General features: G+C 47.6%; 1 protein-coding gene across 1 annotated transcript in view; it reads right to left on the bottom strand.

Annotated features, from left to right (window-relative positions):
- Positions 1–7534: 7534 nt before the first annotated feature.
- Positions 7535–13019, bottom strand: part of DNM3 (dynamin 3) — a 143844-nt gene continuing 138359 nt past the window's right edge. Inside the window, exon 16 of the mRNA XM_069967985.1 lies at positions 7535–7759. Within this exon, the coding sequence (XP_069824086.1) occupies positions 7535–7759 (225 nt within the window). The remainder of the gene's footprint in view (positions 7760–13019) is intronic.

Raw genomic sequence — 13019 nt, 5'->3', positions numbered from 1 at the left:
ACCTTAAAACTATGGAGGCACAGAGGGGTGTAACTATGTAGGAGTACAGAGGGGTGTAACTACTGTATAGGGGTACAAGGGACCTAACTACTGGATGTGTTGGAGCCTAAAATATTTGTCTGGCAGATTCTGGAGAGAAGATTCACAGCCAGGAGAAGACTTCAAGGTGGCCCAGGCTGGATGGAGAGAAAAAGAAAAGGTGACAGACTCTGATTGGAGAAAACGCCCCCGGTGAGTCACTGGATGTAACTGCACTCTGTTATAGGATTGTAGTGTTAGGGGTCATGATGTGGCGGTATTATGTAATGGTATCATTGGTGATATCTTTCTGTTTTGTTTAGTGCAGTTTTTATGTAATATGTAATCACTGAATGGTGGAAATAGTGTTATAAGGTAACTACTGTATGTATTGGGGCTCTTGATACAGTGTGGGGGCAAATTCAGTACATTATACAATGTGCCGAAAGGGAAGGGGGGGCCCACTCTTGAGGGCTGTGCACTGGGCCCACCAATGTATTAAAACGGCTCTGGCGGCATTCAGTGGCAGATTATAATATGGGCGGTTCGGGCGGCCGCCCACATTATAATCCGCCACTGATTGTACCATGTACTGGAGTCCCCCCGCCCCCGGGCAGTATCTGTAATGAGATGCTGTGAGCGGGGGAGACTGTATTCATAAGCGCCCCGCTGTACTAAATCAGCCGCGCCGTGCTGATACTACAGCGCGGCGCTTATGAATACAGTCCCCCCCGCTCACAGCATCTCATTACAGATACTGCCCGGGCGCGGGGGGGGCTCCAGTACATGCATTCCACGTCCGTGATCCGTCAGGATCACGGAACGTGGGAATGCAGCCTTAGTCCCCCGGCTGATGTGCGGCTGCCCGGGGTGTCCCGTCCTGTCCCCGGCAGCGCACGCATCAGAGAGCTCCCTGTGCGCCGGAAGTCACAGGCGCACGGGGAGCTCTGTGATGCGCGCGCTGCCGGGGACAGGACGGGACACCCCGGGCAGCCGCACATCAGCCAGGACCAGACCAGAGAGGCTCGACGGGGGAACGGAGGGTAGGTGAGTTGTGTGCTGTTTTTTGTTTTTGTTTTATCTGCTGTGCAGGGGGGGGGGGGGGGGGGAGAGGGGGACCATCTATAAGGTAGGGTGGGGAAGGGGGCCATCTATAAGGGAGGGGGGAAAGAGGGGGACGATCTATAAGGGGGGACCATCTATAAGGGGGGGGGACCATCTATAAGGGAGGGGGAGAGGGAAGAGGGGGACTATCTATAGGGGGGGGAAGGGGACCATCTATAAGGGAGGGGGGAAAGAGGGGGACCATCTATAAGGTAGGGGGGGAAGGGGACCATCTATAAGGGAGGGGGGAAAGAGGGGGACCATCTATAAGGTAGGGGGGGAAGGGGACCATCTATAAGGGAGGGGGGAAAGAGGGGGACCATCTATAAGGGAGGGGGGAAAGAGGGGGACGATCTATAAGGGAGGGGGGAAAGAGGGGACGATCTATAAGGGAGGGGGGAAAGAGGGGGACGATCTATAAGGGGGGGGGCCATCTATAAGGGAGGAAGAGAGGGAAGAGGGGGACCATCTATAGGGGGGGAAGGGGACCATCTATAAGGGAGGGGGGAAAGAGGGGCCATCTATAAGGGGGGGAGCAGAGGGGGACCATCTATAAGGGGGGGGGGGAGAGGGGGACCATCTATAAGGGGGGGGAGAGGGGGACCATCTATAAGGGGGGGGGGAGAGAGGGAAGAGGGGGACCAACTATAAGGGGGGGGAAGAGGGGGACCATCTATAAGGGGGGAAGAGGGGGACCATCTATAAGGGAGGGGAAAGAGGGGGACCATCTATAAGGGAGGGGGAGAGGGGGACCATCTATAAGGGAGGGGGGAGAGGGGGACCATCTATAAGGGGGGGGAGAGGGGGACCATCTATAAGGGAGAGGGGACCATCTATAAGGGGGGGAAGAGGGGGACCATCTATAAGGGGGGAAGAGGGGGACCATCTCCTAAAAGATCAGCACCCTCCTCTCCTGACATCCTCTGTGCTGCTGGGACTTCTCCTATAGGATTAGCCCCCTCCTCTCCTGACATCCTCTGTGCTGCTGGGACCTCTCCTATAGGATTAGCCCCCTCCTCTCCTGACATCCTCTGTGCTGCTGGGACCTCTCCTATAAAGTCAGCCCCCTCCTCTCCTGACATCCTCTGTGCAGCAAGGGACCAAACATTATGTTTATTGGGGACAGCAGTGGGGGGGGGGGGGGGCAGTAGTGGATTATAATGTGGGCGGATTGACCGGGGGGGGGGGGGGGGGGGCGTCATTCTATAGTTCGCCTCGGGCAGCAGAGAGGCTAGAATCACCCCTGGATGTGGGGGGTAAAGCCCCACAATGGAGCTATGGATGTGGGGAATAGAGCTCCTTGTAATGGAGGTATGGATGTGGAGGATAGAGCCCCCTGTAATGAGCTATGGATGTGGGGGTAGAGCCCCCTGTAATGGAGCTGTGGATGGGGGGTAGAGTCCCCTGTAATAGAGCTATGAATGTGGGGGTAGAGACCCCTGCAATGGAGCTATGGATGGGGGGGTAGAGCCCCCTGTAATGGAGCTATGGATAGGGGTAGAGACCCCTGCAATTGAGCTATGGATGTGGGGGTAGAGGGCACTAAAATGGAGCTATGGATGTGGGGGTAGAGCCCCCTGCTATGGAGCTATGGATGTGGGGGTAGAGCCCCCTGTAATAGAGCTATGGATGTGGGGGTAGAGCCCCCTGTAATGGAGCTATGGATGTGGGGGATAGAGCCCCTTGTAATGGAGCTATGGATGTGGGGAATAGAGCCCCTTGTAATGGAGCTATGGATGTGGGGGATAGAGCCCCTTGTAATGGAGCTATGGATGTGGGGGTAGAGCCCCCTGTAATAGAGCTATGGATGTTGGGGATAGAGCCCCCTGTAACAGAGCTATGGATGTGGGGAATAGAGCCCCCTGCAATGGAGCTATGGATGTGGGGGATAGAGCCCCCTGTAATAGAGCTATGGATGTGGGGGATAGAGCCCCTTGTTATGGAACTATGGATGTGGGGAATAGCCCCCTGCAATGGAGCTATGGATGTGGGGGTAGAGCACCTTGTAATGGAGCTATGGATGTGGGGGATAGAGCCCCCTGTATTAGAGCTATGGATGTTGGGTATAGAGCCCCCTGTAATAGAGCTATGGATGTGGGGGTAGAGCCCCCACAATGGAGCTATGGATGTGGGGAATAGAGCCCCCTGCAATTGAGCTATGGATGTGGGGGTAGGGCCCCCTGTCACGGAGCTATGGATGTGGGGGTAGAGCCCCATGTAATAGAGCTATGAATGTGGGGGATAGAGCCCCTTGTAATGGAGCTATGGATGTGGGGGTAGAGCTCACTGTAATAGAGCTATGGATGTGGGGGTAGAGCCCCTTGTAATGGAGCTATGGATGTGGGGGATAGAGCCCCTTGTAATGGAGCTATGGATGTGGGGGATAGAGCCCCTTGTAATGGAGCTATGGATGTGGGGGATAGAGCCCCCTGTAATAGAGCTATGGATGTTGGGGATAGAGCCCCCTGTAATAGAGCTATGGATGTGGGGGTAGAGCCCCCACAATGGAGCTATGGATGTGGGGAATAGAGCCCCCTGCAATGGAGATATGGATGTGGGGGATAGAGCCCCCTGTAATAGAGCTATGGATGTGGGGGATAGAGCCCCTTGTTATGGCGCTATGGATGTGGGGAATAGCCCCCTGCAATGGAGCTATGGATGTGGGGGTAGAGCCCCTTGTAATGGAGCTATGGATGTGGGGGATAGAGCCCCCTGTATTAGAGCTATGGATGTTGGGGATAGAGCCCCCTGTAATAGAGCTATGGATGTGGGGGTAGAGCCCCCACAATGGAGCTATGGATGTGGGGAATAGAGCCCCCTGCAATGGAGCTATGGATGTGGGGGATAGAGCCCCCTGTAATAGAACTATGGATGTGGGGGGTAAAGCCCCCACAATGGAGCTATGGATGTGGGGAATAGAGCTCCTTGTAATGGAGCTATGGATGTGGGGAATAGAGCTCCTTGTAATGGAGCTATGGATGTGGGGAATAGAGCTCCTTGTAATGGAGCAATGGATGTGGAGGATAGAGCCCCCTGTAATGGAGCAATGGATGTGGGGAATAGAGCCCCCTGCAATTGAGCTATGGATGTGGGGATAGATCCCCCTGTCACGGAGCTATGGATGTGGGGGTAGAGCCCCATGTAATAGAGCTATGAATGTGGGGGATAGAGCCCCTTGTAATGGAGCTATGGATGTGGGGGTAGAGCTCACTGTAATAGAGCTATGGATGTGGGGGTAGAGCCCCTTGTAATGGAGCTATGGATGTGGGGGTAGAGATCACTGTAATGGAGCTATGGATGTGAGGGTAGAGCCTATCCATGGCATTGTCATGGCTGGCTGTATATCAAAGGAGAGGTCCACCATCACCACATCGGAGGTCCTGGGTCTCCTGATAACAATGGATAACAGAGCACGCTCACAACACTCTTCTATAGAAGACAACAGGAGATGGTCACTACTCCCATTCTCCCCTCTCTACACAGTGACATCTGCACAGGTCACAGGGCATGCCCACAACATTCTCCTGTAGAAGAAAACAGGTGACCACCACTCCCATCTTTCCCTCTCTCTCTGCTCACATGACAGAGCATGCCCACAACACTCATATCCATACTACAGGTCCTTATGGTCCATGTGGCTACTCTCTCTCTATAAGCTCGATTAGTAAAAAGGGGCTATCTGGTATCTGGTTCTTATTACCAAAGGAATCTATAGGATACATTCCCTCTGAAGGGGGGCGTTGTGTTCCTTTAATTTTAGTCTCTAGTCACAAGATGTCCTGGGGGAAACATTAAATGTGTCTATAGACCCCTACAGGTCAGACAGATGCCAGATGCTTCCTTCTGACATACAGCGATATATATATATATATATATATATATATATATATATATGCACAGAATACATCAGGAACATTTCCCAGACTATACTGTATAATAAATGGAGAGAATATATGCAATGTGAATAGAGTCTCGTACAACACAGCCCCCTGTGCTGGTCTTTGGAGGGATGCTGAATACACACATTTATCTGCCGGCGTCTTGTTCATTTGATGGGATACATCTGTACAGCTCTCTGCACATTTCCCAGCCCTATAGATAAGATACGACTACATTATACAGCTGGGGTTCACATGGTTTTCTTCTCAGCACAATACTGTAAGAAGCGTCCATTGCTCTGCAAATAAAGGAGAAAACTGTCTCCGTCGTATTGTTTCCAGCAGGTGGCGCTAGAGGCAGAAAAGAGTTCATTTGCATACCTCTTTCCCATGATGCTTTACAGTACTGGATCTCTTCAAGGAGAAACACTTTTCTCCATAGCTGATAAATTATAAAGAGAAACATCTTACGTAGCATAAGCCGTGTCTATAATGGGCCAGAGTAGTGAGAATACATGTACAAAGATGTATGGACCCCCGCACCACAAAGTAAAAAGAAAAAGTCAATCACAATTGTGGTGTCCGACCACAGGTATTACTAGCTTATACACCCCTCGCAAAAGCCTGTACTCTAAGTCAAAGTGGTAATGAAGTTGTACCTAAGTTTTGACACTAGATGTCGCTAGTATGTATATCTTGTATTTAAGTATTGCACGGCTATAGTACTCAAGGGGTTATTGTTCTTTGTGATTTGTGCACCAATGAGAGCTCTTTTCTCTTATCCACCTATCTTTGTTCTCCTTCTTCTTTTACACTCTCTTCTCACCCACTCACAGCAGGTATTACATACCCTGTAGGAAGTTGTCACATGGGGAGAGGAAGTGTAACCACTCTGACCACTCTGCTCAACTCAGGTAACAAGGTCTGGGGCTTGTGTCACCCTCATAGGACGGGTCACCTGACACTGTAGGGCAATAGGTGGTGCAAAGACAGAAGGGCACAAGTATTCTCACTATTATCAATTATTCTACTTCTCCTATTTCCGCCAGAGCACATTACTACTTGGGTTGGGACTCTTGTGACATCCTCCTCTCCACTTCTCTGAACTTACTCTACTTCTCAGCACGCAACTAAGCCAGCACGGCTATCCTACCTCTCAAGCTCTCAGCACAAATCTTGTCACTGAAGTCCAAAGTATATTATCAAGTCAGAAGTCTATTGTCTATTATTGTATTAGGCATTCCTGAAGTAAAGAAGAGTTTATTTGTGGTAATAGGACTCAGTGATTATTACTTAAACACCTACACAGCCATTGCATCTTCCTTGGGTCATCCCCCCTTTCTGTGGGCGGCGGTACCAATAGTCCGGGTCATGGTCACAACTCCACTCCGGACCACCGTGATAAGTGCCCAAGGGACCCACTCAAAGCCCGGCAGGTCACCGACCACAGGGGAAAGGGTATAGCCAGTCACTCTAAACTAAAAACAGGTGTGCGTCACGACAACCTAACATCTAGCTGAGTTATACTCCAATCAACCACTACTGTAGTGGCTTCAAACAGCACCATCTGGCAAGTGATCGGTCGACCATCACACCGGTGGTACCACATTACAGAATTATATATATATTTTTTCCCATTTTTATCCAAAAAGAGCACCACTCTTGTCTATGGCCGTGACTGGTATTGCAGCTCAGTTAGAGAAGCATTTTAAGTTGGAGCACAGGATAGGGGATATGTAGTCATCTATCTCCAGTAGATCCATAGGCAATGAGCAGGGGCATGCATACTCAACTCACAACTCCATGCATAACAAACAATCAAGGACTTGGGGCCCCACAATGGAGACTACAGGGGTTCCATTGGGGACACTAATGCAGTTGACCACTTATCCTGCTGTTGACTTTTTGGCCTAAAGAACCAAATCATGAGGGTTGCATGTTGTTACCTGGGAACGCTTGGTGGAACACGTGACGGCCGAGAAGGGATAAATGGCAGCGCCAGTAATGGATCGTTGATTCCAGCAAGAGCCCCAGGGATGGTCAGGACTGGTGGAGCTCCATGCTCAGAGTCCGGGGATAATGGTGCAGGGATGGAGCCGGCCAGGGGAGGAGATGACATTACTGTCGAGACATGGTGGTGGTCAGACCTTCTCTGATATGATGGACTGGAAGACGGAGAACTGTGGAGGAGAAGCAATGAAGAACTCAAGCCATAACTCTATTGTTTGCATGTAGACATACCAAGTATACAGCAAGGGTACGGTTAGAATTATTTGAATGCAAAGGTCCTATAGCTTACAGCCTCAGTTACCCTGTCCACTATTTACCACTGGATCTGTCCCCAACCAGAAGTCATCTGACTGGATTTGAATTAACGGGAGTCTACTGATCTATCAGCTGGAGATCACAGAGACCACAAAGAGTGTCTCCTGCTCTGGAGGACCCCGCGTGTCCATACATGACACAGCTTACCCACTGATTTCAGCGATGGTCAGTTTCCAATGACTGTAATAAGACCCCATTATTGGTAATGTTCAGTACCTACTCATCCCGGCGTTGTCTTCGGGAGGTGATGATGAGGTGACCCCGGGGCATGCGCTGTTATCACTAGTGTTCTGCGGAGCTTCTAATGCGGCCCGCTCCACCTTTATTACTTCTTCTTGTGTTAGCGCCTGTTCAGACAACTCATCCATCAAGGTGTTCTGCTCCACTGAAGAACACAAGTGGGCCAGTAACTCGGCTTGTATGAATTTTCTGACCTATAGATGAACACAAATCATTCAGAAACGTTCTCCGGCCCAAAGTTCAGGAACCACAATAGTTCTTATTTTATTAGGTAGGTGTGTGAGGGTTTGTTGTTTGAGGGTAACACTATGTTTCTGAACAATATTTGGGCATGGGTCGCTGTACAGCATGTCACTAAATACTGTTCAAAAAAAGCTCAGGCAAGATGGCCGCCCCCATAATAATGTACAATAAATGAAATAACAAAAAATTACAATAGAAGATAGTAAGAGATTAGAAAAAGAAACCTTTCGGTATCTGGATCTAATCAGTAAATTAAAAAAAAAAATATATATATATATAGGTGACACATTTACTCTGAAGTACCCGAATGTACAGCCGAATATACAACTATCTCTCCGATGCTTCTATACATAGTGAGGTACAGCTTGGCTGATTGTTCATGTGTTCTGAATGTAGACGGGTAAGCCGCTGCCAGACTCCCCCGATGACGGCTTAGCTCTCAGAGAAAAAAGGGTCAAACAGTTAAAATACAACATAACCTATCCCTGTCTCCTTATTGTTATCTGTCGGTGGAGTGCCCTGTTGCCCCTGTTCACATAAGACAGTCAGCTGGTCCTACCAGTTGAAATGAATTTTGCGCAGTAATGATTGTATTATCTAAAGGCCCTGTACATGTTTAAAAAAAAAAAAAAAAAAAAGAGTACAGATGGTAGAAGGAAACGGTAAAGGAGTAACTTTACAGGTTGAGGCTATGTTCACATTACGTAAAATAACGGCCGTTATTTTGAGGCCAAAACAACGGCCGTAGAATTACGAACGTATGGGCTAGTCGTGAAACTACGGCCGTTGTTTAATTTTGATTTCTAGCATGTTTATATTATATATAATATATGTTAATATTCATTTAATTTCATTAACTGCGACTAGCCGAATAAACCACTCAGTAATTTTTTTACATTAAAATAAAGTTTAATTTGGCCGAAAAATTTTTTACGTGTGCGGCCGCATTGAAATCCACGGCCGTAGTTGTAACATTACCGGCCGCAAATAAATGACCTGTTCATTTTTCACGGGTCCGTACGAACTACGGCCGTAGTCTTATACGCTGTGTGCATTGTACGACCGTAGTTTGCACGAATTGCTATATCGTAGCATCCTCAAAACAACGGCCATAGTTTTGCGGTGAAAACTACGGCCGTTGTTTTATGTAGTGTGAACATAGCTTCAGACTACAGTTTGACACAGTTTGTATATCTGGGCGGCCCACCAGGCATTTGCCCAAAACCCCAGATTGTCAGTCCGGGCCTGAGTTTGTGTTTTGAATACTCACCTGCCCGACTCTCCTCCTTTACTCTCCCAGCAGTGCTGCTCCCAGCTCAGCCAATCACTGGTCACACTGGTGACCCAACTTTGCTGCACATTGGCTGAATAGTCATTTTCCTGTGTAGAAATGGGGACTAGAAAGAGCTGATCAGTTGTGTGTTGGGCACCATTAGAATGGCAGCTGTGGGGAGTCGAGCGGGGTTTTTGTTTAATTTTTTTAACTTTTTTTTAAAAAAAACCTTTGCAGTGTTGTTTTGTTTTTATATAGAACAGAAAGAAAAAACATTCTGATGTTTAAAACCTAAAATAATAATCATGTGTTACAACTATATAGAACAATAAATATAACTATACATGTCTCATAAAAAAACAGTGAATGAGTTTTCCTACTTCACAATTGGAGAAAAAGAAAATTCAACTACAGCAAAGATTTTACTCTACAAAGAAAAATAAAAGTGAGGGCGAGTTCAATGTTTTTTTTTGTTTTTTTTTTCCTAATGTTTAATGTTTTTTTTTTAAGAGCTTCTTTAAACAAAGCTAAGTTGGGGGATTGGGCGCATTTCTAGAACACATGTTCCTTATAACACGAGACACGCTCGTATGTCGATTCTGCCTACTGTCTCCATCACCTCCAATGTGACATTTAATTGAATACATACACGTGCGCTTTCCAGAGGAATTTGATATAAACTCGCGGCGTGTTCACTGAGATTGTATTCACGAGACCCGACCTGAACGCTCTCCCCCTCCCCAGCTGTAGATTTCCCTTTGTTCTTCGCGTATTACACATGGGCTTTTCTATTACATATAAACATACAATATATAGAGAGAGGTTTCGCCTGCTCTCTGTATTCTATAAATGTTGTCTTCTTACAAACTCTTTTATACTATCCTTCTTATTTTGAATAGATATAAAAGACTACATACATGACTGTTGATTACAATTCCATTTAGAAATTGAAAAAAATGTTTCAAAATCTTTTTTGACCTTTTAAACAAACCAATTTTAATTGTCATTTTTTTACACATGAACCTTAACGCCAATTATACATAAGAAATCTTAGAAGGTATAATATAATAACCAAATACATAATACCTCACTGAACTGATGATCCTTTTATTGGTTTACTACGGCGATCTCCTATACAACCTAATCTACCAATAAATGATTTAAAATCAGCAGGGGAGGTGATATAAATGAGCGGGGGAGGTGATATAGATCAGAGGGGGAGGTGATATAGATCAGCGGGGGAGGTGATATAGATCAGCGGGGGAGGTGATATAGATCAGCGGGGGAGGTGATATAGACCAGCGGGGGAGGTTATATACTTGAGCGGGGGAGGTGATATAAATGAGCAGGGGAGGTGATATAGATCAGCGGGTTAGGTGATATACTTGAGCGGGGGAGGTGATATAAATGAGCAGGGGAGGTGATATAGATCAGCGGGGGAGGTGATATAGATCAGCAGGGGAGGTGATATAAATGAGCGGGGGAGGTGATATAGATCAGAGGGGGAGGTGATATAGATCAGAGGGGGAGGTGATATAGATCAGAGGGGGAGGTGATATAGATCAGCGGGGGAGGCCATATAGATCAGAGGGGGAGGTGATATAGATCAGCGGGGGAGGTGATATACTTGAGCGGGGGAGGTGATATAGATCAGCGGGGGAGGTGATATAGATCAGCGGGGGAGGTGATATAAATGAGCAGGGGAGGTGATATAGATCAGAGGGGGAGGTGATATAGATCAGAGGGGGAGGTGATATAGATCAGCGGGGGAGGTGATATACTTGAGCGGGGGAGGTGATATAGATCAGCGGGGGAGGTGATATAGATCAGAGGGGGAGGTGATATAAATCAGCGGGGGAGGTGATATAAATCAGCGGGGGAGGTGATATAAATGAGCAGGGGAGGTGATATAAATCAGCGGGGGAGGTGATAGAGATCAGAGGGGGAGGTGATACAGATCAGAGGGGGAGGTGATATAGATCAGAGGGGGAGGTGATATAAATCAGCAGGGGGTCATATAAATCAGCAGGTGAGGTGATATAAATCAGCGGGGGAGGTGATAGAGATGAGAATGGGGAGGTGATATAGATCAGCAGGGGATGTGATATAGATCAGCGGGGGAGGTGATATAGATCAGCGGGGGAGGTGATATAGATCAGCGGGGGAGGTGAAATAAATCAGTGGGTGAGGTGATATAGATCAGTGGGGAAGGTGATATAGATCAGAGGGGGAGATGATATAGATCAGCAGGGGAGGTGATATAAATCAGCAGGGGTGGTTGATACAAATTAGTGCGGACACAAATTAGAGGTGACACAAATCAGCAGGGGGTGATATAAATAAGCAGGGGAGGTGATATAAATCAGCAGGGGGGAGGTGATATAAATGGGGGGCTGTCCAGGCATGATGGGAGTTGTAGTTTTGCAATCACTTTTGCAAGGTTCCCTACCCCTGCCCTAACCCATGGGGGTCTCATCATCCCTCACAGAGCACCCAATGGAGGCATAGGATGAAGCAAACTATCATACGATCTCACGGCACTTAGAATAGAATCCACACCACCTTAGGTTCTACGAATAGGAACCAGGAGCGGCCATATTGTTTATAAAGATCAATGGAGAAAGCCGTGCGGACAAACACCTCTCCATTGATCTCAGTCTTCTCTTACCGAGACCCCACCATTTGGCATATCCTTCATCTAATATGGGAACCGGCGCTGATTTCTCCCGCTCTCTTTTTGCGTCCGTCCTCGTCAACAACTATAAACGTACACAAAGAAGTGGATGTACAAATCCGTCCAAGGTTTTCCTAACAATACGCCTGCTCCTTACTCTCTCACATCACTTTCCGGTTCTGAGTGTTTTTAGACTTTTGCACTAGCCCTGGCAGCCATTTCTACAATAGATGACATTTGTCCGACCATCCCCCCCCCCCCCCCCCCCCCGGCCTTATCGCTGCCGCTTCCTGTACGAGTTAAGGGTTACAATAAACAAGGATGCCACCAGACAGGGTGTCCTGGATGCTGCGGGGGGAGATAAGCCAGGCCTTATTAGAATCTCCTTCTGGAGGCTCCTTCACCGTTCTTCCCATGGAGCAGATTCCTGTTTCGTAATCTGTGAAGGGGAAGTATTTGATAAGATGCAGCCAGTCTCCTTGGCCGACTTGTGGGAGCTGCCCAAAGGCCACCGGGAGCAAAACCGAGGAAGTTCAAGGGCTTTTCTGAGCTTTTCCATCGCTATGGAGACCACTTCCTGGGGATATAGAGAAGAGCCGCTCTCTCTGCATATATATATATATATATATATATATATGTATATATGTACTGCGGCAAGACGAATGTCCACGTTCTTCTCTGACTGATAGCAAAACCCCATCTCACTTCTATAAGAAGCAATGACATATGGTACTGATGAGGAGAGACCGCGGAGAGGAAGAGCTGACAATGGTTGTGATTGAAAATATCAGGCCTGACATTATTTATGTGTGCAAAATCCTACAGGAAACTATATTAAGACCATACAAAGATCTAGAGCTTAAAGGGCTATTCCAGAGAGGAATGTTTTCTTTTAAACATTATAGGACATTGCTTTAAAGGGGTAGTTCACCTCTCCAAAAACAAAATCTTTCAAATCAACTGGTGCCAGAAAGTTTCAAAGATTTGTTATTTACTCCTATTAAAAAAAAAAAAAATCTCCAATTTTCCAGTACTTATCGGCTGCTGTATGTCCTACAGGATGTGGTGTATTCTTTCCAATCTGCTCTCTGCTGCCACCTCTGTCCATGACAGGAACTGTGCAAAGCAGAAGAGGTTTTCTATGGGCATTTGCTTCTTCTCTGGACAGTTCCTGACATGGACAGAGGTGGCAGCAGAGAGCACTGCGTCAGACTGGAAAGAATACACCATCTCCTGCAGGGCATACAGCAGCTGATAAGTACTG

This window comes from Dendropsophus ebraccatus, chromosome 4 (genome assembly GCF_027789765.1).
Source record: "Dendropsophus ebraccatus isolate aDenEbr1 chromosome 4, aDenEbr1.pat, whole genome shotgun sequence".
NCBI classification, from domain to species: Eukaryota; Metazoa; Chordata; class Amphibia; order Anura; family Hylidae; genus Dendropsophus; species Dendropsophus ebraccatus.
Note: the sequence above shows the minus strand (reverse complement) of the source record. Positions and strands in the feature narration are given on the sequence as shown.